This window comes from Pristiophorus japonicus, chromosome 30 (genome assembly GCF_044704955.1).
Source record: "Pristiophorus japonicus isolate sPriJap1 chromosome 30, sPriJap1.hap1, whole genome shotgun sequence".
Taxonomy (NCBI): Eukaryota; Metazoa; Chordata; class Chondrichthyes; family Pristiophoridae; genus Pristiophorus; species Pristiophorus japonicus.
Genome location: NC_092006.1, coordinates 11,212,996 through 11,236,810, shown reverse-complemented (window position 1 = coordinate 11,236,810; position 23,815 = coordinate 11,212,996). Strand labels below are relative to the sequence as shown.

General features: G+C 53.7%; 1 protein-coding gene across 1 annotated transcript in view; it reads left to right on the top strand.

Annotated features, from left to right (window-relative positions):
- Nucleotides 1-23,815, top strand: part of LOC139240216 (multiple epidermal growth factor-like domains protein 10) — a 232,263-nt gene that overhangs the window by 196,456 nt on the left and 11,992 nt on the right. The window contains exons 17-20 of the mRNA XM_070868687.1: nt 14,105-14,197; nt 17,523-17,735; nt 19,965-20,080; nt 22,981-23,104. Coding sequence (XP_070724788.1) covers nt 14,105-14,197; nt 17,523-17,735; nt 19,965-20,080; nt 22,981-23,104 — 546 coding nt within the window. The remainder of the gene's footprint in view (nt 1-14,104; nt 14,198-17,522; nt 17,736-19,964; nt 20,081-22,980; nt 23,105-23,815) is intronic.

The window sequence follows — 23,815 nt, the reverse complement described above, 5'->3', positions numbered from 1 at the left end:
CGCCCGTCTCTACCCCTCCCTCAGCTCATCCGCTGCAGAAACCCTCACCCCTGTATCTCAGTTACCTCCAGACACCGAATTATCCCAACCCTCCCTAAACTTCAGCTCATCCCGAACCCTCACTGCCCCCGTATCCTAACTCGCACCGAGTCCCGCTCACCCGCTGTGCTCACCGAACTACATTGGCTCCCAGTCCGGCAACGCCTCCATTTTAAAATTCTCATCCTGTCTTTCAAATCCCTACAGCCCCAACACCCCTCCCTATCTCTGTAACCTCCTCCAGCCCCTATACCCCTCCCTATCTCTGTAATCTCCTCCAGCCCCTATACCCCTCCCTATCTCTGTAATCTCCTCCAGCCCCTATACCTCTCCCTATCTCTGTAATCTCCTCCAGCCCCTACACCCCTCCCTATCTCCGTAACCTCCTCCAGCCCCTACACCCCTCCCTATCTCTGTAACCCCCTCCAGCCCCTACACCCCTCCCTATCTCTGTAACCTCCTCCAGCCCCTATACCCCTCCCTATCTCTGTAACCCCCTCCAGCCCCTACACCCTTCCCTATCTCTGTAATCTCCTCCAGCCCCTATACCCCTCCCTATCTCTGTAACTCCCTCCAGCCTCTACACCCCTCCCTATCTCTGTAACCTCCTCCAGCCCCTACACCCCTCCCTATCTCTGTAACCTCCTCCAGCCCCTACACCCCTCCCTATCTCTGTAACCTCCTCTAGCCCATACACCCCTCCCTATCTCTGTAACCTCCTCCAGCCCCTACACCCCTCCCTATCTCTGTAACCTTCTCCAGCCCCTACACCCCTCCCTATCTCTGTAACCTCCTCTCTCTCCACCTCTCACCTCTCCTCCGCTTTCTCTCTCTCCCCCTCTCTCTCCCCTCCCCCTCTCACTCCCCCTCCCCCTCTCCCCCTATCCTTTCTCACCCCACTCCCTCCCCCTCCCCCGTCTCTCTCTCTCCCCCCCTCCCCTCTCTCCCTCTCTTTCTCCCCTCCCCCTCTCTATCACCATCCTCTCCTCCCCCACCACTTCCCTCTCTCTCCCCCTCTCTCTCCCCTCCCTTATCTCGCCCCCTCTCCCTCCCCCTCTCTCCCCCCTCTCTCTCCCCCCCTCTCTCCCCTCTCTCTCCCTCCCCTCCCTGCTCTCCGTCCCCTATTCCTCTCCCTCCCCCTCCCCTCTCCCTCTCCCTCTCTCTCCCTCCCCCTCTCCCCTGCCTCTCCCCCTCTCTCTCCCCCTCACTCTCTCCCTCCCCCTCTCTCTCACTCTCTCCCTCCCCCTCTCTCTCCCTCTCCCCCTCCCTCTCCCCCCCTCTCTCCCTCCCCCCTCACTCTCCTCCCCTCCCCCCTCCCCCCAGGAAGCTCTAAACTTCCCTCCCTTCCTCCCGCCCCCTCCTCCTCCCTTCCCCTCCCTCCTGGGAAGCTCTAACCTCCCTTTCCCTCTCTCACCCCACTTACCCTCCCTCGCCCCCCGCCCCCGTGCCGGGGAAGCTCTGACCCCGCTTTCCCCCGTGCGGTGTTCACACCGGGACAGTTTGGCCGGCAATGTTCGGGAGCGAGCCGCTGTGCGAACAATGGGAGCTGCAGCCCGTACGACAGGACGTGTCAGTGCGAGCTGGGCTGGGCCGGACACGACTGCCCGCAACGTGAGTGCCTCCGAGAGTGTCCCGCCCACTTCTCATCATCTCTGCGCACCAGGAGCTCTCGCTAAACCTGGTTATAAATCTCTGCTTAGACCCCAGCTGGAGTATTGTGGCCAATTCTAGGCCCCGCACTTTAGGGAGGATGTGAAGGCCCCGGGGGAGGGTGGGGAGGAGATTGGCCAGAATGGTCCCGGGGGATGAGGGCCTTCAGTGACGGGGAGAGACTGGAGAAGCCGGGTTGTTCTCCTCGGAGCAGAGAAGGTTAAGGGGGAGATTTAATCGAGGGGTTCACTATCACGAGGGGTTTTGAGGAGTAAATCAGGGGAAACTGTTCCCGGGGGCAGGAGGGTGGGTAACCAGGGGGACACAGATTGACGATAATCGGCGATGGAACCAGAGGGGGAGATGGGGAGAATGTGTTTTTTGACGCAGCGAGTTGTTGTGATCGGGAACGCGCTGCCTGAAAGGGCGGTGGGAGCAGATTCAATCGGGACTTTCAAACGGGGGAATTGGGTAAATACTGGAAGGGGGGAAATGTGCCGGGCTGTGGGGAAAGAGCAGGGGGGAGTGGGACTGATTGGATCGCTCTGTCACAGAGCCGGCACAGCACGGGCTCCATGGGCCCAATGGGATCCTCCTGTGCGGTATCGTTCTATCCACAGGGCTCAGAATCACAGATGGGATTCACTGGAGGTTATTGTGTTCCTAACACAGATGAGGCTGCGCACAGGGAGGTTAAAGTAACAGTGACCTCAGTCTTTATTGAGACACTCCAGAGTGAGGAACAGACCTTATATACAGTGCTCCCAAGGGATGCTGGGATCCCTTGGGACTTCAGGGGATGCGCTCCCTGGTGGCGGAATATGGGAGTGCATGCTTTACAGATACACAACATCACTCTGCCCCCCAAAGTCAAAGTGAAAACTATTTACAAGGTGAGGGGGTCGGGAGCCTTTCTTTCCCTGGTGGACCACCTCGGTACAAATGTCTGTTCTGGTGTGTTGGCTGTGCCCTCGCTGGGCTGGCGTGTTGTTGGCCCTGCAGGGCTGCTGGGTGAGCCTGGCCTTGCTGGGCTGTTGGGCATGATGGGTTCGATTTCCTGGTCCGTGGTGGTGTCGTTGATCCTTTGGGTGTGTGTTGTGGGCTCGAGAAAGGTGGTGTGTGCTGTGGGTTGTTCAGGGCAGTCTGTGAACCGCAGCCTCGTTTGGTCCAGGTGCTTTCTGCAAATTTGTCCATTGTCTAGTTTGACTACAAACACCCGACTCTCTTCTTTAGCTATCACCATGCCTGCGATCCACTTGGGACCATGTCCATAGTTTAGCACATACACAGGGTCATTCAGACCAATTTCCCGTGACACAGTGGCGCGACCATCGTTTACATTTTGTTGCTGCCGCCTGCTCTCTACCTGATCATGCAGGTTGGGGTGAACCAGCGAGAGTCTGGTTTTAAGTGTCCTTTTCATGATTAGCTCAGCCGGGGGCACCCCTGTGAGCGAGTGGGGTCTCGTGCGGTAGCTGAGCAGTACTCGGGACAGGCGGGTTTGGAGTGAGCCTTCTGTGACTTGTTTGAGGCTCTGTTTGATGGTTTGTACTGCCCGCTCTGCCTGCCCATTGGAGGCTGGTTTAAACTGGGCCGAGGTGACATGTTTGATCCCATTGCGGGTCATGAATTCTTTAAATTCGGCACTGGTGAAACATGGCCCGTTGTCACTGACCAGTATGTCAGGCAGGCCGTGGGTGGCAAACATGGCCCTCAGGCTTTCAATGGTGGCGGTGGCGGTGCTTCCCGACATTATTTCACATATAATCCATTTTGAAAAAGCATCCACCACCACCAGGAACATTTTACCGAGAAACGGGCCCGCATAGTCGACATGGATCCTCGACCATGGTCTGGAGGGCCAGGACCACAAACTTAGTGGTGTCTCTCTGGGCGCGTTGCTCAACTGAGCACACATGCTGCATTGCCGTACACAGGACTCTAAGTCAGAGTCGATACCGGGCCACCACACGTGGGATCTGGCTATCGCTTTCATCATTACTATACCCGGGTGTGTGCTGTGGAGATCCGAGATGAACATCTCCCTGCCCTTTTTTGGTAGCACTACGCGGTTACCCCACAACAGGCAGTCTGCCTGAATGTACAGCTCGTCCTTTCACCGCTGGAACGACTTGATTAGCTCTTGTATTTCAACGGGGATGCTGGCCCAGCTCCCATGCAGTACACAGTTTTTTACTCGGGACAGCAGAGGATCTTGGCTGGTCCAAGTCCTAATCTGGTGGGCCGTGACAGGTGATTTATCATTTTCAAACGCTTCCATGACCATCAACAAGTCTGCGGGCTGCGCCACCATCAACAAGTTTGCAGGCTGCGCCATTTCCACCCCCGTGGTGGGCAATGGTAGCCGACTGAGAGCATCCGCACAGTTCTCGGTGCCTGGCCTGTGGCGGATGGTATAGTTATACGCTGATAGCGCGAGTACCCACCTTTGTATGCGGGCTGAGGCATTAGTATTTATCCCCTTGTTTTCAGCGAACAGGGATGTGAGGGGCTTGTGATCGGTTTCTAGCTCAAATTTGAGGCCAAACAGGTACTGATGCATTTTCTTTACCCCGAACACACACGCTAATGCCTCTTTCTCAATCATGCTGTAGGCCCTCTCGGCCTTAGACAAGCTCCTGGAGGCATAGGCGACAAGTTGCAACTTCCCCGCAACGTTAGCTTGTTGTAATACACACCCGACTCCGTACGACGACGCATCACATGCTAGCACAAGTCTTTTACACGGGTTATACAATACAAGCAGCTTGTTGGAGCATAAAATGTTTCTGGCTTTCTCAAAAGCAATTACTTGGTTTTTTCCCCATACCCAGTTCTCACCTTTGCGCAATAACACATGTAGGGGCTCTAAGAGGGTGCTTAACCCCGGTAGGAAGTTACCAAAATAGTTGAGGAGTCCCAGGAACGACCGCAGCTCCGTGACGTTCTGTGGCCTGGGCGCGTTCCTGATAGCCTCTGTCTTGGCGTCTGTGGGCCGAATGCCGTCCGCCGCGATCTTTCTCCCCAAAAACTCCACTTCTGTTGCCATGAAGACGCATTTCAACCTCTTCAGCCGCAGCCCTACGCGATCCAGTCGCTGGAGGACCTCCTCCAGGTTTTGTAGGTGCTCGACGGTGTCCCGACCCGTGACCAATATGTCGTCCTGAAAAACCACTGTGCGTGGTACCGACTTGAGTAGGCTCTCCATGTTTCTCTGGAAGATCGCTGCAGCTGACCGAATTCCAAATGGGCATCTGTTGTAGATGAACAGTCCCTTGTGCGTGTTGATGCAGGTGAGGCCCTTCGAAGACTCCTCCAGCTCCTGCGTCATGTAGGCCGAAGTCAGGTCGAGCTTGGTGAACGTCTTGCCTCTTGGTCGTCTGCCTTAGGTCGTCTGCGCTCATTAGGCTACCCCTGGCGACCACGGAAGGGTCTGACGAACAGGACTGTGAGATAGTCATGGCAATCAATGCCTTTGAGTCCACAGGTTTGCCCATGACGGCTCGCCAAATCAGAGCCTGGACGGCCAGCGACCCCTCGTTATCCTTAATAAAAAGATGTGTTTTAACCGGTGACTGGGCAGAGGCTCGCGATGCCTGCCCCGAGGAGATCAAACCTTTCCATAGGCGCATGTATGAACTCTCACTACAAGCAGACTGCCTGATGTGGGGCAGCCGAGTAGTTATGCCTCTGCGAGGCAGAGAGGCGTTTGTCCGGGAGCTCCACCGCGAGCACCCAGGGATCGTCCTCATGAAGGCCATAGCCAGATCCCACGTCTGGTGGCCTGGTATTGACGCGGACTTGGAGCTCTGCGTCCGGCGGTGCACCATTTGTGCCCAACTCAGCAATGCCTCCAGGGAGGCCCCCCTGAGCCCCTGGCCCACCAAACCGTGGTCGCGGGTGCACGTAGACTATGCGGGCCCATTCATGGGCAAAATGTTCCTCGTAGTTGTAGATGCATTTTCAAAGTGGATCGAATGCACCATTTTAAACTCGAGCACAACCTCCACCACTGTAGAGAGCCTTAGAACCATGTTTGCAATGCACGGAATCCCTGACATATTGGTCAGTGACAATGGTCCGTGCTTCACCAGCGCAGAATTCCAAGATCTTATAATTGACCACGGCATAAATTACGTTAAAACGGCACCGTTCAAGCCGGCCTCCAACGGCCAGGCGGAGAGAGCAGTGCAGATCATTAAACAAGGCATGCTTAAAATCCAAGGTCCCACGCTGCAGGGTCGCCTGTCGCGACTGCTGCTGGCATACAGATCTCGTCCGCACTCACTGACTGGGGTTCCCCCCGCGCAACTATTGATGAAACGGACCTTAAAGACTAGGCTCTCGTTAATCCTCCCAGACATGCATGAAATTGTTGAGGCAAAGCGCCGTAAGCTGACTGAGTACCATGACAGAAATTCGAGAGGGAGGTGGAATGAGATAGTGGACAAAGTGTTTGTGCTAAACTATGGCAGGGGTCCCAAATGGCTTGCAGGGACAGTAACAGGCAAGGAAGGAAACAGGCTACTGGTGGTACAAATGGACAATGTCCAAACCTGCCGGAGGCATGTCGACCAAGTCAAAAGTAGATTTACCAACAATACTGCAGAACCAGAGGCAGACTACAATGTGGAACTCACACCACACCTGGTGGACAGACAGAGGGAACAACCTGAGGAAAGGGCAGTCTCAACAGACAGCCCAGGCGAGTCAACAACAATCACACCGAAAGATAAACAGGCACCAAGGCAAACAACTGAACCACAACTCAGACGCTCCACGCGAGAGCGTAGACCACCTGAGATACTGAATCTATAAAGACAATAAGACCTTGGGGGAGGCTGATGTCATGTATCTCACACCACTGTTTATAACTGTATCTTACCATGCTATACAAGACTGTAACTGGATATGACCTGTAACCACTAGCATACCTAACCATCAGGGGTGCACTTGCAGGAGACACTGCACACCTGTCCCACACAGGTATATAAAGGCAGGCCTCAGGCAAGTGAGGCATTCAAGAGCTGTGAAATAAAGGTGCAGATCCTGAGTGACCTTGACTTCAGCATGAACCTCGTGTAAGTCTGTACGGCAGGGTCAGGACATTACAGTCCACATGCCAGACACGAGACTCCCAAAGCAAGCGCTCTACTCGGAACTCCTTCACGGCAAGCGAGCCAAAGGTGGGCAGAGGAAACGTTACAGGGACCACCCTCAAAGCCTCCCTGATAAAGTGCAACATCCCCACCGACACCTGGGAGTACCCGGCCAAAGACCAGTCCGCCCTAAGGGGAGGAAGTGCATCCGGGAGGGCGCTGAGCACCTCGAGTCTCGTCGCCGAGAGCGTGCAGAAACCAAGCGCAGGCAGCGGAAGGAGCGTGCGGCAAACCAGTCCCACCCTCCCCTTCCCTCAACCACTGTCTGTCCCACCTGTGACAGGGACTGTGGCTCTCGTATTGGACTGTTCAGCCACCTAAGGACTCATGTTAAGAGTGGGAGCAAGTCTTCCTCGATTCCGAGGGACTGCCTCTGATGATGATGCAGAGGAGGTTTACTAGGATGCTGCCTGGAATGGAGAATCTTACTTATGAGGACAGATTGGATAGGCTGGGTTTGTTTTCATTGGAACAGAGGAGGCTGAGAGGAGATCTCATTGAGGTGTACAAAATATTGTGGGGCCTGGACAAAGTGGATAGTAAGGGCCTATTCCCCTTGGTGGAGGGGTCAATTATGAGGGGCTATAGTTTTAAGGTGGTTGGCGGAAGGTTTTGAGGGGATTTGAGGGGGGGCTTCTTCACGCAGAGGGTTGTGGGGATCTGGAACTCGCTGCCTGGAAGAGTGGTGGATGCAGAAACCCTCACCACTTTTAAGAGATGGTTGGATGGGCACTTAAAGTGCAGTAACCTGCAGGGTTACGGACCGAGAGCTGGTAATTGGGATTAGGCTGGACGACCTTTTGTTGGCCGGCGCAGATATAATGGTAAGTACTGCAGGGAATCGAATACGGCCAGGGTGATCTCCTGGACTAGTGTCGATCGCCTGGATGGGTCGGAGAGGAATTTTCCCAGATTTTTTTCTCCCTAAATTGGCCTGGGTTTTTATCTGGTTTTTGCCTCTCCCAGGAGATCCCATGGCTCTGGTTGGGGTGGAGTGTAGAATGTTTCAGTGTAAGGGGTGTCGCAGTTGTGTGGGGCGGACTGGTTGGGCCGGGTGCTCTTTGCCTTTCCGTCATTGTTCATAGGTTTATATGTAACCTTCAGGGCTGCTGACCGAGGGCCGTGCGGCTCTTTGTCGGCCGGGGCGGACACAATGGGCCGAAATGGCCTCCTTCTGCGCTGTAAATTTCTATCTTTCCATATTTCTAAAAATGACTCCTCAAAAAAAACTCACAAAAGACCCTGGAGTTGTCCTCTTTTTAAAAATTATTTATTCGTTCCTGGGATGTGGGCATCACTGGTAAGGCTGGCATTTATTGCCCATCCCTAATTGCCCCTTGAGAAGGTGGTGGTGAGCTCCTTCTTGAACCGCTGCAGTCCGTGTGGTGAAGGTGCTCCCACAGTGCTGTTAGGGAGGGAGTTCCAGGATTGTGACCCAGCGACGATGAAGGAACGGCCGATATATTTCCAAGTCGGGATGGTGTGTGACTCGGAGAGGAACGTGGAGGTGATGGTACGCTCTCGAACCACTGAGATACAACTTGAGTGTCTTGCTGGGCCATTTCAGACAGGAGTTAAGCATCAACCACATTGCTGTGCGTCTGGAGTCACCTATACAGCCAGACCGGGTAAGGGCGGCAGATTTCCTTCCTGAAAGGACATCAGTGAACCAGAAACTGCCACCAAGCTCATGGTCTACAGAGCTCTTGTATGGCTCAATACCCGCCCTCCTGTATGGCTCAGAGACATGGACCATGTACAGTAGACACCTCAAGTCGCTGGAGAAATACCACCAACGATGTCTCCGCAAGATCCTGCAAATCCCCTGGGAGGACAGACGCACCAACGTTAGCGTCCTCGACCAGGCCAACATCCCCAGCATCGAAGCACTGACCACACTCGACCAGCTCCGCTGGGCAGGGCCACATTGTCCGCATGCCCCCGACACGAGACTCCCAAAGCAAGCGCTCTACTCGGAACTCCTTCATGGCAAACGAGCCAAAGGCGGGCAGAGGAAACGTTACAGGGACACCCTCAAAGCCTCCCTGATAAAGTGCAACATCCCCACCGACACCTGGGAGTCCCTGGCCCAAAGACCAGTCCGCCCGAAGTGGAGGAAGTGCATCCGGGAGGGTGCTGAGCACCTCGAGTCTTGTCGCCGAGAGCGTGCAGAAACCAAGCGCAGGCAGCGGAAGGAGCGTGCGGCAAACCAGTCCCACCCTCCCCTTCCCTCAACCACTGTCTGTCCCACCTGTGACAGGGACTGTGGCTCTCGTATTGGACTGTTCAGCCACCTAAGAACTCATTTTAAGAGTGGAAGCAAGTCTTCCTCGATTCCGAGGGACTGCCTATGATGATGGGATGGGTTTTTACAACAATCCGAATGTCAATGGGTACCATTAATGACACTAGTTTTTTTAGTTCCAAATTTATTTAATGAACCGAATTTAAATTCCCCAGCTGCCCTGGTGGGATTTGAACGCGGTTCTCCAGATCATTAGTCCAGGCTCTGGATTACTGGTCCAGTAACATAACTACTATGGTGCCGTGCCCTCCTTAGAGAACACAAGATTAAGGGGAGATTTAATCGAGGGGTTCACTATCACGAGGGGTTTTGAGGAGTAAATCAGGAGAGACTGTTCCCGGGGGCAGGAGGGTGGGTAACCAGAGGGACACAGATTGACGATAATCGGCGATGGAACCAGAGGGGGAGATGGGGAGAATGTGTTTTGACGCAGCGAGTTGTTGTGATCGGGAACGCGCTGCCTGAAAGGGCGGTGGGAGCAGATTCAATCGGGACTTTCAAACGGAAATAAATACTTGAAAAGCAGAAATTTGCAAGGCTATGGAGAAAGAGCAGGGAGGTGGGGTGGGGGGGGGGTCAAATTGCCAAGGCCCCGTCTGCCCTCTCGGGTGAACGCAAAAGATCCCGGGGCCTCTATTGGAGGAAGGGCAGGGGGAGTTCTCCCCGGTGTCCTGGGGCCAATATTTATCCCTCAACCAACATCACTAAAACAGATGATCCGGGTCATTATCATAGTGCTGTGTGTGGGAGCTTGCTGTGCACAAATTGGCATTTCTCACATTACAACAGCGGCTGTACATCAAAAAAGTACTTCATTGGCTGTGATGTGCTTTGGGACGTCCGGTGGCTGTGAAAGGCGCTATATCAATGCAAGTCTTTCTTTCTTTCTGTCTATGTACCCCCTCAGGCCTCTAAACTCTCACAGTTTCTTTATTTGGCTCGGTGACAGATTTGTGCCTACTTACGTTCCTGTGAAGCGTCTTGAGACGTTTTACTACGTTAAAGGCGCTATATAAATGCAAGTTGTTGTTGTCAGAGTTCACCAACAGAGACTATAATGTGAGACTATTAGCCTTACATTTTTTGGGTTAGAAACAGCAACATTCTGTATTTATATAGTGCCTTTAACATAGAAACATAGAAAATAGGGGCAGGAGTAGGCTATTCGGCCCTTCGAGCCTGCACCACCATTCAATAAGATCATGGCTGATCATTCTCTCACTACCCCATTCCTGCTTTCTCTCCATACCCCTGATCCCTTTAGCCGTAAGGGCCACATCTAACTCCCTCTTGAATATATCCAATGAACTGGCCTCAACAACTTTCTGCGGTAGAGAATTCCACAGGTTCACAATTCTCTGAGTGAAGAAGTTTCTCCTCATCTCGGTCCTAAATGGCTTACCCCTTATCCTTAGACTGTGACCCCTGGTTCTGGACTTCCCCAACATCGGGAACATTCTTCCTGCATCTAACCTGTCCAATCCCGTCAGAATTTTATATGTTTCTATGAGATCCCCTCTCATTCTTCTAAACTCCAGTGAATACCGGTTCAGTCGATCGAGTCTCTCCTGATATGTCAGTCCTGCCATCCCGGGAATCAGTCTGGTGAACCTTCGCTGCACTCCCTCAATAGCAAGAATGTCCTTCCTCAGATTAGGAGACCAAAACTGTACACAATATTCCAGGTGTGGCCTCACCAAGGACCTGTACAACTGCAGTACGACCTCCCTGCTCCTCTACTCAAATTCTCTCGCTATGAAGGCCAACATGCCATTTGCCTGCTTCACCGCCTGCTGTACCTGCATGCCAACCTTCAATGACTGATGTATCATGACACCCAGGTCTCGTTGCACCTCCCCTTTTCCTAATCTGTCACCAGTCAGATAATATACTCTCTTCCTGTTAATGCCTCCAAAGTGGATAACCTCACATTTATCCACATTATACTGCATCTGCCATACATTTGCCCACTCACCTAACCTGTCCAAGTCACCCTGCAGCCTCTTAGCATCCTCCTCACAGCTCACACCGCCACCCAGCTTAGTGTCATCTGCAAACTTGGAGATATTACAGTCAATTCCTTCATCTAAATTATTAATGTATATTGTAAATAGCTAGGGTCCCAGCACTGAACCCTGTGGTAGCTCACTAGTCACTGCCTGCCATTCTGAAAAGGACCCGTTTATCCCGACTCTCTGCTTCCTGTCTGCCAACCAGTTCTCTATCCATGTCAGTACGTTAACCCCAATACCATGTGCTTTAATTTTGCACACTAATCTCTTGTGTGGGACCTTGTCAAAAGCCGTTTGAAAATCTAAATACACTACACGTCCAAAAACGTAATAAAACATCCTAAGGCGCTTCACAGGGGCGATTATCAGACAAAAATTGACACCAGGCCACATAAGGAGATATTAGGGACAGGCGACCAAAAGCTGGGTCAAAGAGGTCGGTTTTAAGGAGCGTCTTAAAGGAGGAGAGAGAGGTGGCGAGGTTTCGGGAGGGAGTTCCAGAGCTTGGGGCCCAGGCAGCTGAAGGCACGGCCACCGATGGTGGAGCGATTATAATCAGGGATGGTCAAGAGGGCAGAATTAGAGGAGTGCAGAGATCTCGGGGGTTGTGGGGCTGGAGGAGATTACAGAGATAGGGAGGGATTTGAACACGAGGCTGAGAATTTTAAAATCGAGGTGTTGCTTAACCGGGAGCCAGTGTAAGTCGGCAAGCACAGGGGGTGATGGGTGAGCGGGACTCGGTGCGAGTTAGGACACGGGGTCAGTGAGCACAGGGGGTGATGGGTGAGTGGGACTCGGTGCGAGTTAGGACACGGGGGCAGTGAGCACAGGGGGTGATGGGTGAGTGGGACTCGGTGCGAGTTAGGACACGGGGGCAGCGAGCACAGGGGGTGATGGGTGAGTGGGACTTGGTGCGAGTTAGGACACGGGGGCAGCGAGCACAGGGGGTGATGGGTGAGCGGGACTCGGTGCGAGTTAGGATACGGGGGCAGCCGAGTTTTGGATCACCTCTGGCTTACGTCGGGTAGAATGTGGGAGGCCGGCCAGGAGTGTGTTGGAATAGTCAAGTCTGGAGGTAACAAGAGGCACGGATGAGGGCTTCAGCAGCGGATGAGCTGAGGCAAGGGGTGGAGACGGGCGATGTTACGGAGGTGGGAATAGGCGGTGCGGAAGGCTAATGGTGAAGTGATGGAAATCGGGGAGTGCACAATTCATCATCATCATCATAGGCAATCTCTCGGAATCGAGGAAGACTTGCTTCCACTCTTAAAATGAGTTCTTAGGTGACTGAACAGTCCAATACGAGAGCCACAGTCCCTGTCACAGGTGGGACAGACAGTGGTTGAGGGAAGGGGTGGGTGGGACTGGTTTGCCGCACGCTCCTTCCGCTGCCTGCGCTTGGTTTCTGCACGCTCTCGGCGACGAGACTCGAGGTGCTCAGCGCCCTCCCGGATGCACTTCCTCCACTTCGGGCGGACTGGTCTTTGGGCCCGGGGACTCCCAGGTGTCGGTGGGGATGTTGCACTTTATCAGGGGGGCTTTGAGGATGTCCCCTGTAACGTTTCCTCTGCCCAGCTTCAGGTGCAATTCACAGCCACGCGCGCAGTACGCGGCAAGAGTAGCGAAGACAGCCCTCGTCCACGGAAGTTGTCTTTCAAGAGGACGACGGGCCTCCCTGGGCTAGTTCGCTGCTGTCCTCCGTGTCCTGTTTCGTTTGCAGTCTGCGTGCCGGGAGTGTACAGGAGAAATTGCGACCCCCCATGTCTGTGCCAGAACCAAGCGGACTGCGATTACCTGACGGGGCGGTTCCTCTGTCGCCGTGGTTACGTGGGGACACACTGTGAACTACGTAAGTTTGGTTTTTTTTCTACTCGTTCCTGGGATGTGGGCCTCGCCGGCAAGGCCCAGCATTTATTGCCCGTCCCTAATCGCCCCTTGACCAGGCGGTGGTGATAAAGTGTCACATCACCACTGACATCTGGGAGTCCCTGGCCAAAGACCGCCCTCGGTGGAGAACGTGTCTCCGGGAGGGCGCTGAGCTCTTCGAATCTCAACGCCGCGAGCGTGAAGAGGTCAGTGCGTGCGACAGACCAGTCCCACCCACCCCTTCCCCCGAAGAATGTCTGTCCCACCTGTGACAGGGTCTGTGTCTCTCGTATTGGACTGTTCAGCCACCTAAGGACTCACTTTAGGACTAGATTCTAAGGGACTGCCTGTGATGATGATGGTGATGGTGAGCTGCCTACAATATACATTAATGATTTAGACAAAGGAATTGAATGTAATATCTCCAAGTTTGCAGATGACACTAAGCTGGGTGGCAGTGTGAGCTGTGAGGAGGACGCTGAGAGGCTGCAGGGTGACTTGGACAGGTTAGGCGAGTGGGCAAATGCATGGCAGATGCAGTATAATGTGGATAAATGTGAGGTTATCCACTTTGGAGGCAAAAACAGGAAGGCAGAATATTATCTGAATGGCGACAGATTAGGAAAAGGGGGAGGTGCAACGAGACCTGGGTGTCATGGTACATCAGTCATTGAAAGTTGGCATGCAGGTACAGCAGGCGATGAAGAAGGCAAATGGTATGTTGGCCTTCATAGCGAGGGGATTTGAGTATCGGAGCAGTGAGGTCTTACTGCAGTTGTACAGGGCCTTGCACTGTGTTCAGTTTTGGTCTCCTAATCTGAGGAAGGACATTGCTATTGAGGGAGTGCAGCGAAGGTTCACCAGACTGATTCCCAGAATGGCAGGACTGACATATGAAGAAAGACTGGATCGACTGGGCTTATATTCACTGGAATTTAGAAGAATGGGAGGGGATCTCATAGAAACATATAAAATTCTGACGGGACTGGACAGGTTAGATGCAGGAAGACTAAGTGCCTCACATCATCCAGCCCACTGTTAATGCGAAACCACCTCTTCTCCACATTTCACAGAGTGTCCCAGCAAGACCTACGGCCACAACTGCCTGCTGCCATGTGACTGCCCCAACAACGCCACCTGCGATCACATGACCGGAAGTTGCCCGGGTAAGCTACAGGGTCATTATTTCAGGATCATCCCATTCCCCTACCCCATCCGCATCGCCAACCCACCATCAGTGGGCAGCTCTCTCTCTCTCGCCTCTCAGTCAAAAGGTCGTGGGTTCGAGTCCCGCTCCAGAGCCCCGAGCCCAAAACCCAGGCCCACACTCCCAGTGCCAGTACTGAGGGAGCGCCGCACTGTCGGAGGGCCAGTACAGAGGGCGCACCGCACTGTCGGAGGGGCAGTACTGAGGGAGCACCGCACTGTCGGAGGGGCAGTACTGAGGGAGCGCCGCACTGTCGGAGGGGCAGTACTGAGGGAGTGCCACATTGTCGGAGGGGCAGTACTGAGGGAGCGCTGCACTGTCGGAGGGGCAGTACAGAGGGCGCACCGCACTGTCGGAGGGGCAGTACTGAGGGAGCGCTGCACTGTCGGAGGGGCAGTACAGAGGGCGCACCGCACTGTCGGAGGGGCAGTACTGAGGGAGCACCGCACTGTCGGAGGGGCAGTACTGAGGGAGTGCCGCACTGTCGGAGTGGCAGTACTGAGGGAGCGCCGCACTGTCGGAGGGGCAGTACTGAGGGAGTGCCACATTGTCGGAGGGGCAGTACTGAGGGAGTGCCGCACTGTCGGAGGGGCAGTACTGAGGGAGCGCCGCACTGTCGGAGGGGCTGTACTGAGGGAGCGCCGCACTGTCGGAGGGGCAGTACTGAGGGAGCGCCGCACTGTCGGAGGTGCAGTCTTTCAGGATGAGACATTAAACCGAGGCCCCGTCTGCCCTCTCGGGTGGATGTAAAAGATCCCGGGGCCACTATTGGAAGAAGAGCAGGGGTAGTTCTCCCCGGGTGTCCTGGGGCCAATATTTAAACCTTAGCTAACATCGTCAAAAATAAAGATTATCGGGATCATTCACCTGATTGGTGTTTATGGGATCTTGCTGTGAGCAAATTGGCTGCTGCCTTTCCTACATTAAAACAGTGCCTGTACTGAAAAAGTGGCTGTAGCACTGAGAGAGGGAGCAGAGAAGATTTACAAGGATGATACCTGAAATGCGAGGGTATACGTATGAGGAAAGGATGAACAGGCTGGGTCTCTTTTCTCTTGCAAAAAGAAGGCTGAGGGGTGAGCTAATAGAGGTCTTTAAAATGATGCAAGGTTTTGATCGAGTGGATACAGAGAGAGTGTTTCCACTTGTGGGGAAGGGCATAACTAGAGGCCATCAATATTAGATAGTCAATCAGAAACCCAATGGGGAATTCAGGAGAAACTTCTTTACCCAGAGAGTGGTGAGAATGTGGAACTCGCTGCCACAGGGAGGGGTTGAGGCGAATAGTATCGATGTATTTAGGCTAGGCAAGCGCTCTACTCGGAACTCCTTCACGGCAAGCGAGCACAAGGTGGGCAGAGGAAACATTTCAAGGACACTCTCAAAGCCTCCCTGATAAAAATGCAACATCCCCACCGACACCTGGGAGGCCCTGGGCCCAAAGACCAGTCCGCCCTAAGTGGAGGAAGAGCATCCGGGAGGGCGCTGAGCACCTCGAGTCTCGTCACCGAGAGCGTGCAGAAACCAAGCGCAGGCAGCGGAAGGAGCGTGCGGCAAACCTGTCCCACCCTCCCCTTCCCTCAACCACTGTCTGTCCCACCTGTGACAGGGACTGTGGCTCTCGTATTGGACTGTTCAGCCACCTAAGGACTCACTTTTAGAGTGGAAGCAAGTCTTCCTCGACTCCGAGGGACTGCCTATGAGGATGATGAGACAAGCATACGAGGGAGAAGGGAATAGAGGGTTATGCTGATAGAGTTAGATGAGGAAAGACGGGAGGAGGCTCGAGTGGAACATAAACTCCGGCACGGACTGGTTGGGCCCAATGGCCTGTTTCTGTGCCGTATATCCGACATAATTAAGGGGTGATCTAATCGAGGTGTTTAAGATGATTAAAGGAGTAGATAGAGAGAGAAACTGTTTCCTCTGGTGGGGGGAGTCCATAACAAGGGGGCCTCACCTTAAAATCAGAGCCCGGCCGTTCAGGGGTGATGTCAGGGAGCACTTCTTCACACAAAGGGCCGTGGGAACCTGGAACTCTCTTCCCCAAAAAGCTGTTGAGGCCGGAGGTCAATTGGAGCTCTCAAAACTGAGATTGTTCATTGTTGCGAGGGTATTGAGGGTTACGGAACCAAGGCGGGTAGATGGAGTTAAGATACAGATCAGCCATGATCTATCAGATGACTTGAGGGGCCGAATGGCCTCCACAATTTAGACTTGTTTTTAAGTTCTGGAGTAATTGTGAGCTTATAAGGACGGCGCCAAATTTTGGTGTCACAACCCGACTGCTCCCACATCCTCTCGCCCTCCCAGTCACCTCAAAGTTGCCCAACTTTTTTTTTTATGGGTGGAGTGATTTGCTCTAGAAAAACACGCTCCACGGTCACATGACCTAATTGGTTCCTTTGGAGGAGAGGCCACGCCCAGACGTTTCTTGGGAATGTGCAATTGGAACTGGCCAGTCCCAAGTTCCGAGTGACTTTGCAAAGTGCAATTCGAGCCACTGTGACTTCAGAAGCCTACACACAGAGTGTAATTTAAAGCGCTTTGGAACGTCCTGTGGTTGTGAAATGGTTAATTTACAGCGCTGTGTACTAATGGGGCATCGCGGGATGCGTCCGAGGCCGGCAATCCCGCTTTATTCAAAGGGGATGGAGTATAAAAGCAGGGAATTCTTGCTCCAGTTATACAGGGTATTGGTGAGGCCACACCTGGAGTACTGCGTGCAGTTTTGGTTTCCATATTTACGAAAGGATATACTTGCTTTGGAGGCAGTTCAGAGAAGGTTCGGCCGATTCCGGGGATGAGGGGGTTGACTTATGAGGAAAGGTTGAGGAGGTTGGGCCTCTACTCATTGGAGTTCAGAAGAATAAGAGGTGATCTTATCGAAACGTATAAGATTATGAGGGGGCTTGACAAGGTGGATGCAGAGAGGATGTTTCCACTGATGGGGGAGACTAGAACTAGGGGGCATGGTCTTAGAATAAGGGGCCGCCCATTTAAAACTGAGATGAGGAGGAATTTCTTCTCTCAGAGGGTTGTAAATCTGTGGAATTCGCTGCCTCAGCTGTAGAAGCTGGGACATTGAATATATTTAAGACAGAAATAGAGAGTTTCTTAACCGATAAGGGATAAGGGGGCGGGCAGGGAAGTGGAGCTGAGTCCATGATCAGATCAGCCACGATCGTATTGAATGGTGGAGCAGGCTCGAGGGGCCGAATGGCCGACTCCTGCTCCTATTTCTGATGTTCTTATTCACGCCGATTTCCTCTCCGCCGTTCCAGAGAACGAATCCACCGGGATGGTCCCGGCCGCCCCGGCGGAGGGGGGCTCACTGGGGGCGATCATCGGGATCATCGTACTGCTGGCAGCCGTGGTCATCCTGCTCGTTCTCTTCATCTGCTTCCGCTACAAGTACAGGAGCAAGAGCAACCGGATCCCCGCCGTGTCCTACACGCCCGCCGTGGGCATGATGAGCGGGGAGTACGCTGTGCCAGGTGAGGGGACACCAGGCCAGACCCGGCACGGGGCATCGGTGGGGCTGGGCATCGCGGTGTCAGATAGGCACACGCTCGCGGTGTTGGTGGCACATGACTCCCAGGACCACATACAGAGTAACCTCCCTCTACACCGTCCCCATCAAACACTCCCAGGGCAGGTACAGCACGGGGTTAGATACAGAGTAAAGCTCCCTCTACACCGTCCCCATCAAACACTCCCAGGGCAGGTACAGCACGGGGTTAGATACAGAGTAAAGCTCCCTCTACACTGTCCCATCAAACACTCCCAGGGCAGGTACAGCACGGGGTTAGATACAGAGTAAAGCTCCCTCTACACTGTCCCATCAAACACTCCCAGGGCAGGTACAGCACGGGGTTAGATACAGAGTAAAGCTCCCTCTACACTGTCCCATCAAACACTCCCAGGGCAGGTACAGGGGGTTAGATACAGAGTAAAGCTCCCTCTACACTGCCCCATCAAACACTCCCAGGGCAGGTACACGGGGTTAGATACAGAGTAAAGCTCCCTCTACACTGTCCCATCAAACACTCCCAGGGCAGGTACAGGGGGTTAGATACAGAGTAAAGCTCCCTCTACACTGTCCCATCAAATACTCCCAGGGCAGGTACAGGGGGTTAGATACAGAGTAAAGCTCCCTCTACACTGTCCCATCAAACACTCCCAGGGCAGGTACAGCACGGGGTTAGATACAGAGTAAAGCTCCCTCTACACTGCCCCATCAAACACTCCCAGGGCAGGTACAGGGGGTTAGATACAGAGTAAAGCTCCCTCTACACTGTCCCATCAAACACTCCCAGGGCAGGTACACGGGGTTAGATACAGAGTAAAGCTCCCTCTACACTGTCCCGTCAAACCCTCCCAGGGCAGGTACAGGGGGTTAGATACAGAGTAAAGCTCCCTCTACACTGTCCCATCAAACACTCCCAGGGCAGGTACTATATACATTACAGCGGGTAAATGGAGTTGGGTCATAGATCAGCCATGCTCTCATTGAATGGCGGAACAGGCTCGAGGGGTTGAATGGCCTCCTCCTGCTCCTGTGTTCCTCGGAGCTGTGATAGATCCGACAGTAACCGTCTCCCCACCACTCTCATGAGGGCTGTGTGGCAACCAGAACTGAGAAAGGCACGAATCTGTAGACAACCTTGAGGCGGAGTTGGTTGAATTTCACAGAGTTTATGCCCTGTGAATGTATCTGTGGATTGGCTGGCTGTGTCAGTGGGTGAATGCCCCTCTACCCAGCCGCACAATGCTGGTTCCATCCCCGGTTTGGGCTCAATTCGCTGATTTGGCTTTCAGCCGTGGCTCAGTGGGCAGCTCTCTCTCTCTCGCCTCCGTGTCAGAAGGTCGTGGGTTCGAGTCCCACTCCAGAGACTCGAGCCCATAATCCAGGCCGACACTCCCTGTGCAGTGCTGAGGGAGTGCCGCACTGTCGGAGGGGCAGTGCTGAGGGAGTGCCGCACTGTCGGAGGGGCAGTACTGAGGGAGTGCCGCACTGTCGGAGGGGCAGTGCTGAGGGAGTGCCACACTGTCGGAGGGGCAGTGCTGAGGGAGTGCCGCACTGTCGGAGGGGCAGTGCTGAGGGAGCGCTGCACTGTCGGAGGGGCAGTACTGAGGGAGTGTTGCAGTGTCGGAGGGGCGGTACTGAGGGAGTGCCGCACTGTCGGAGAGGCAGTACTGAGGGAGTGCCGCACTGTCGGAGGGGCGGTACTGAGGGAGTGCCGCACTGTCGGAGAGGCAGTACTGAGGGAGTGCCGCACTGTCGGAGGGGCGGTACTGAGGGAGCGCCGCACTGTTGGAGAGGCAGTACTGAGGGAGGGCCGCACTGTCGGAGGGGCGGTACTGAGGGAGCGCCGCACTGTCGGAGGGGCGGTACTGAGGGAGCACCGCACTGTCGAAGGGGCACTGCTGAGGGAGCGCCGCACTGTCGGAGGGGCAATACTGAGGGAGTGCAGCACTGTCGGAGGGGAAATACTGAGGGAGCGCCGCACTGGGTCAGTACTGAGGGAGCGCCGTACTGTCGGAGGGGCAGTACTGAGGGAGCGCTGCACTGATGGAGGGGCAGTACTGAGGGAGCGCCGCACTGTTGGAGGGGCAGTACTGAGGGAGCGGCGCACTGTCGGAGGGACGGTACTATGGTACTGTACTGTTTCCTTCTGCCTTTCTTCCCGTGACCTTGACCCTTGTTGACCTTCTTTCCCCAGATGTGCCGCACAGTTACGTCCACTATTATGCCAACCCGAGCTACCACACGTTGTCCCAGTGTGGGCCTAGCCTCCCGCCTCCCCCCAACAACCACGACAGGCTCAGCTCCATCAAGGTAAGGCCTCTTTCTGCTCTACCACCCACAACGGGCACGAGTTTTAAATTGGTACCTGGGTGGGCAGGGGTTGGGGGAGGGGGGGGGGGGGATGGGTGCCAGAATCCGTGGATCCCGATTGGACGTTCTCTCCATGTTTGGGTGGGCGAGTGCCAAGGTGTTCCGTTCCGTCAGTTGGCCAAAGTATGCTCACCTGAGTCGAGCGCTTGCTTTGGGAGTCTCGTGTTGGGCATGCGGACAATGTGGCCCGCCCAGCGGTGCTGGTCGAGTGTGGTCAGTGCTTCGATGCTGGGGATGTTGGCCTGGTCGAGGACGCTAACGTTGGTGCGTCTGTCCTCCCAGGGGATTTGTAGGATCTTGTGGAGGCATCGTTGGTGGTATTTCTCCAGCGACTTGAGGTGTCTACTGTACATGGTCCATGTCTCTGAGCCATACAGGAGGGCGGGTATCACTACAGCCCTGTAGACCATGAGCTTGGTGGTAGATTTGAGGGCCTGGTCTTCAAACACTCTATTCCTCAGGCGGCCGAAGGCTGCATTGGCGCACTGGAGGCGGTGTTGGATCTCGTCGTCAATGCCTGCTCTTGTTGATAGGAGGCTCCCGAGATATGGGAAGCCTCCCTGATAAAGTGCAACATCCCCACCGACACCTGGGAGTCCCTGGCCCAAAGACCAGTCTGCCCTAAGTGGAGGAAGAGCATCCGGGAGGGCGCTGAGCACCTTGAGTCTCGTCGCCGAGAGCGTGCAGAAAGCAAGCGCAGGCAGCGGAAGGAGCATGCGGCAAACCAGTCCCACCCTCCCCTTCCCTCAACCACTGTCTGTCCCACCTGTGACAGGGACTGTGGCTCTCGTATTGGACTGTTCAGTCACCGAAGAACTCATGTTAAGAGTGGAAGCAAGTCTTCCTCGATTCCGTGAGACTGCCTTCGATGATGATGCTTACCTGACCAGACCTGGAACCTGGGTCAGCTGACCCTATAAGATTTAGGATCACAGGTCACCCACAGATTACCCAAAGGGTCTTCGGAGTTATTTGGCATTTTATTACGGGAGCGGGAGGTCGAACACAGCACACAATCAGGATAGACGTACGACCATGACAAGGAGCTGGTACTAGTCCCGATCGGGCAGATAGGCTGGTAGCACGAACAGCTCTTATCTTCACCATCTGCCCTGAAACGCCTTCCAGGTCTTTTATTCTCTCTTTAGGGGTGGGGAACACCAATCGGAAGAGACTTTTTGACCTCAAGCCATTTCTTACAAGCCTGGGTTACAGATGCCTTGTGCTTGGAAACCCAACTGTTGACAAAAGTGGCCTTTTCCAAGTTCCACCCACCCCCCCCCCCCACCGCCCCCCCGTGACCTTGCTGTCTGACCCTCTCACCTCCTCTGACATGAGGCGGGTGGGTGGGGGGGGAGGGTATGCTGGGAGTTCCTTCTACTTCCAAGAACCCTTCCAATTCGACTCCGAACCCAGCACTGGGCGAGGCGACCGATGTGGGAGACATCATTATCTCATCGCTCTGCTTGAGGTTCAAGATCCTCCTTAACATAAGAACATAAGAAACAGGAACAGGAGTCGGCCATTCGGCCCCTCGAGCCTGCTCCACCATTCAATACGATCGTGGCTGATCCGATCATGGACTCAGCTCCACTTCCCTGCCCGCCCCCTTATCCCCTTATCGGTTAAGAAACTGTCTATTTCTGTCCTAAATTTATTCAATGTCCCAGCCTCCACAGCTCTCTGAGGCAGTGAATCCCACAGATTTACAACCCTCTGAGAGAAGAAATTTCTCCTCACCTCTGTTTTAAATAGGCAGCCCCTTATTCTAAGACCATGCCCCCTAGTTCTATCTCCCCCATCAGTAGAAACATCCTCTCTGCATCCACCTTGTCAAGCCCCCTCATAATCTTATACATTTCGATAAGATCACCTCTCATTCTTCTGAATTCCAATGAGTAGAGGCCCAACCTCCTCAACCTTTCCTCATAAGTCAACCCCCTCATCCCCGGAATCAACCGAGTGAACCTTCTCTGAACAGCCTCCAAAGCAAGTATATCCTTCTCCTCACCATTAGCGGTTGTCCCACAGAAATGCTCAGGGGGCAGAGGTCATAGAATAAGGGGCGTTCAAATTCAGCAAGGATGAGATCAAATGGACTACTGACACTTTTCCTTCATCCGGACCCATCGCATCGCAATTCATCTCATTCCAACCCTACTCGGTCAAAACCTTCTTATCCTAGCACATCCCATTCCCTCCTACCTCATTCCAACTTATCTCAGCCTAGCCTAACATCCCAGCCTAGCTCACCTAACCCTCTACGCTCATCTCATCCCAACCCATCCCATCTTAACCCGATTCATCCCAACCCATCTCAATTCATCTCATCCCAACTCAAACAATTTGTCTGCAAAATTTGTTAAGAGTTTTTTGAGGATGTAATGAGTAGGGTAGATAAAAGGGAACCCAGTGGATGTAGTATATTTGGATTTCCAAAAGACATTTGAAAAGGTTGTGAAGCAAGATGGAGTTGGGGGCAAGGTATTAGCATGGATAAAGGATTGGTCAACAGATAGAAAAGAGAGAGTAGGGATCAATGGGTCTTTTTCACATTCAAAAATCTATGGATATCAGCCTTGAATATACTCAACAACTGAGCCTCCACAGTCCTCTGGGGCAGACAATTCCAAAGATTCACCACCCTCTGGGTGAAGAAATTTCTCCTCATCTCAGTCCTAAATGGCCGACCCCTTATCCTGAGACTGTGTGACCCCTGGTTCTAGACTCCCCAGCCCGGGGGAAACATCCTCCCTGCATCTAGCGGGTGTGTGTAGTTGGGAATTTTGTACAACAATGCTCCGCGAGTTGACTTTTGCCGATGTCATCCGCCCGAACAGACCACCAATAACCAGCTTTTCGCTAACAAGAAGAACTTGGATAAGGACAGGACAGGACCCTGCCTGGAGAGCATCGCGACCCTACCCGCTGACTGGAAACGCAGCCCCAAACACAAGGATTTTGGTAAGAACATAAGAAATAGGAGCAGGAGTAGGCATACGGCCCCTCGAGCCTGCTCCGCCATTCAATAGGATCATGGCTGATCTTCGACCTCAACTCCACTTTCCTGCCCTGTCCCGATAAGAGATCCTGACCTTGCTTAGCGAGGTCATGATAAAAACAAACCAAGAACTAGGGTTTATTTCTAGAGGGATAGAATTGAAAAGTAGTGAAGTTATGCTAAACCTGTATCGAACCTTCATTAGACATAGAAACATAGAAAATAGGTGCAGGAGTAGGCCATTCGAGCCTGCACCACCATTCAATAAGATCATGGCTGATCATTCCTTCTGTACCCCTTTCCTGCTTTCTCTCCATACCCCTTGATCCCTTTAGCCTTAAGGGCCACATCTAACTCCCTCTTTAATATATCCAATGAACTGGCATCAACAACTCTCTGCGGTAGAGAATTCCACGGGTTCACAACTCTGAGTGAAGAAGTTTCTCCTCATCTCAGTCCTAAATGGCCTGCCCCTTATCCTAAGACTGTGTCCCCTGGTTCTGGACTTCCCCAACATCAGGAACATTCTTCCTGCATCTAACCTGTCCAGTCCCGTCAGAATCTTAGTAAGTCTCGGACTTCTTTTCCATTTCGGATAGGTGTACCAGCAGCAGTGAGGAATCCCCTTTTCCGCCACAACAGACCAAAGTCATGAGCGACTCCAAAAGCATAAC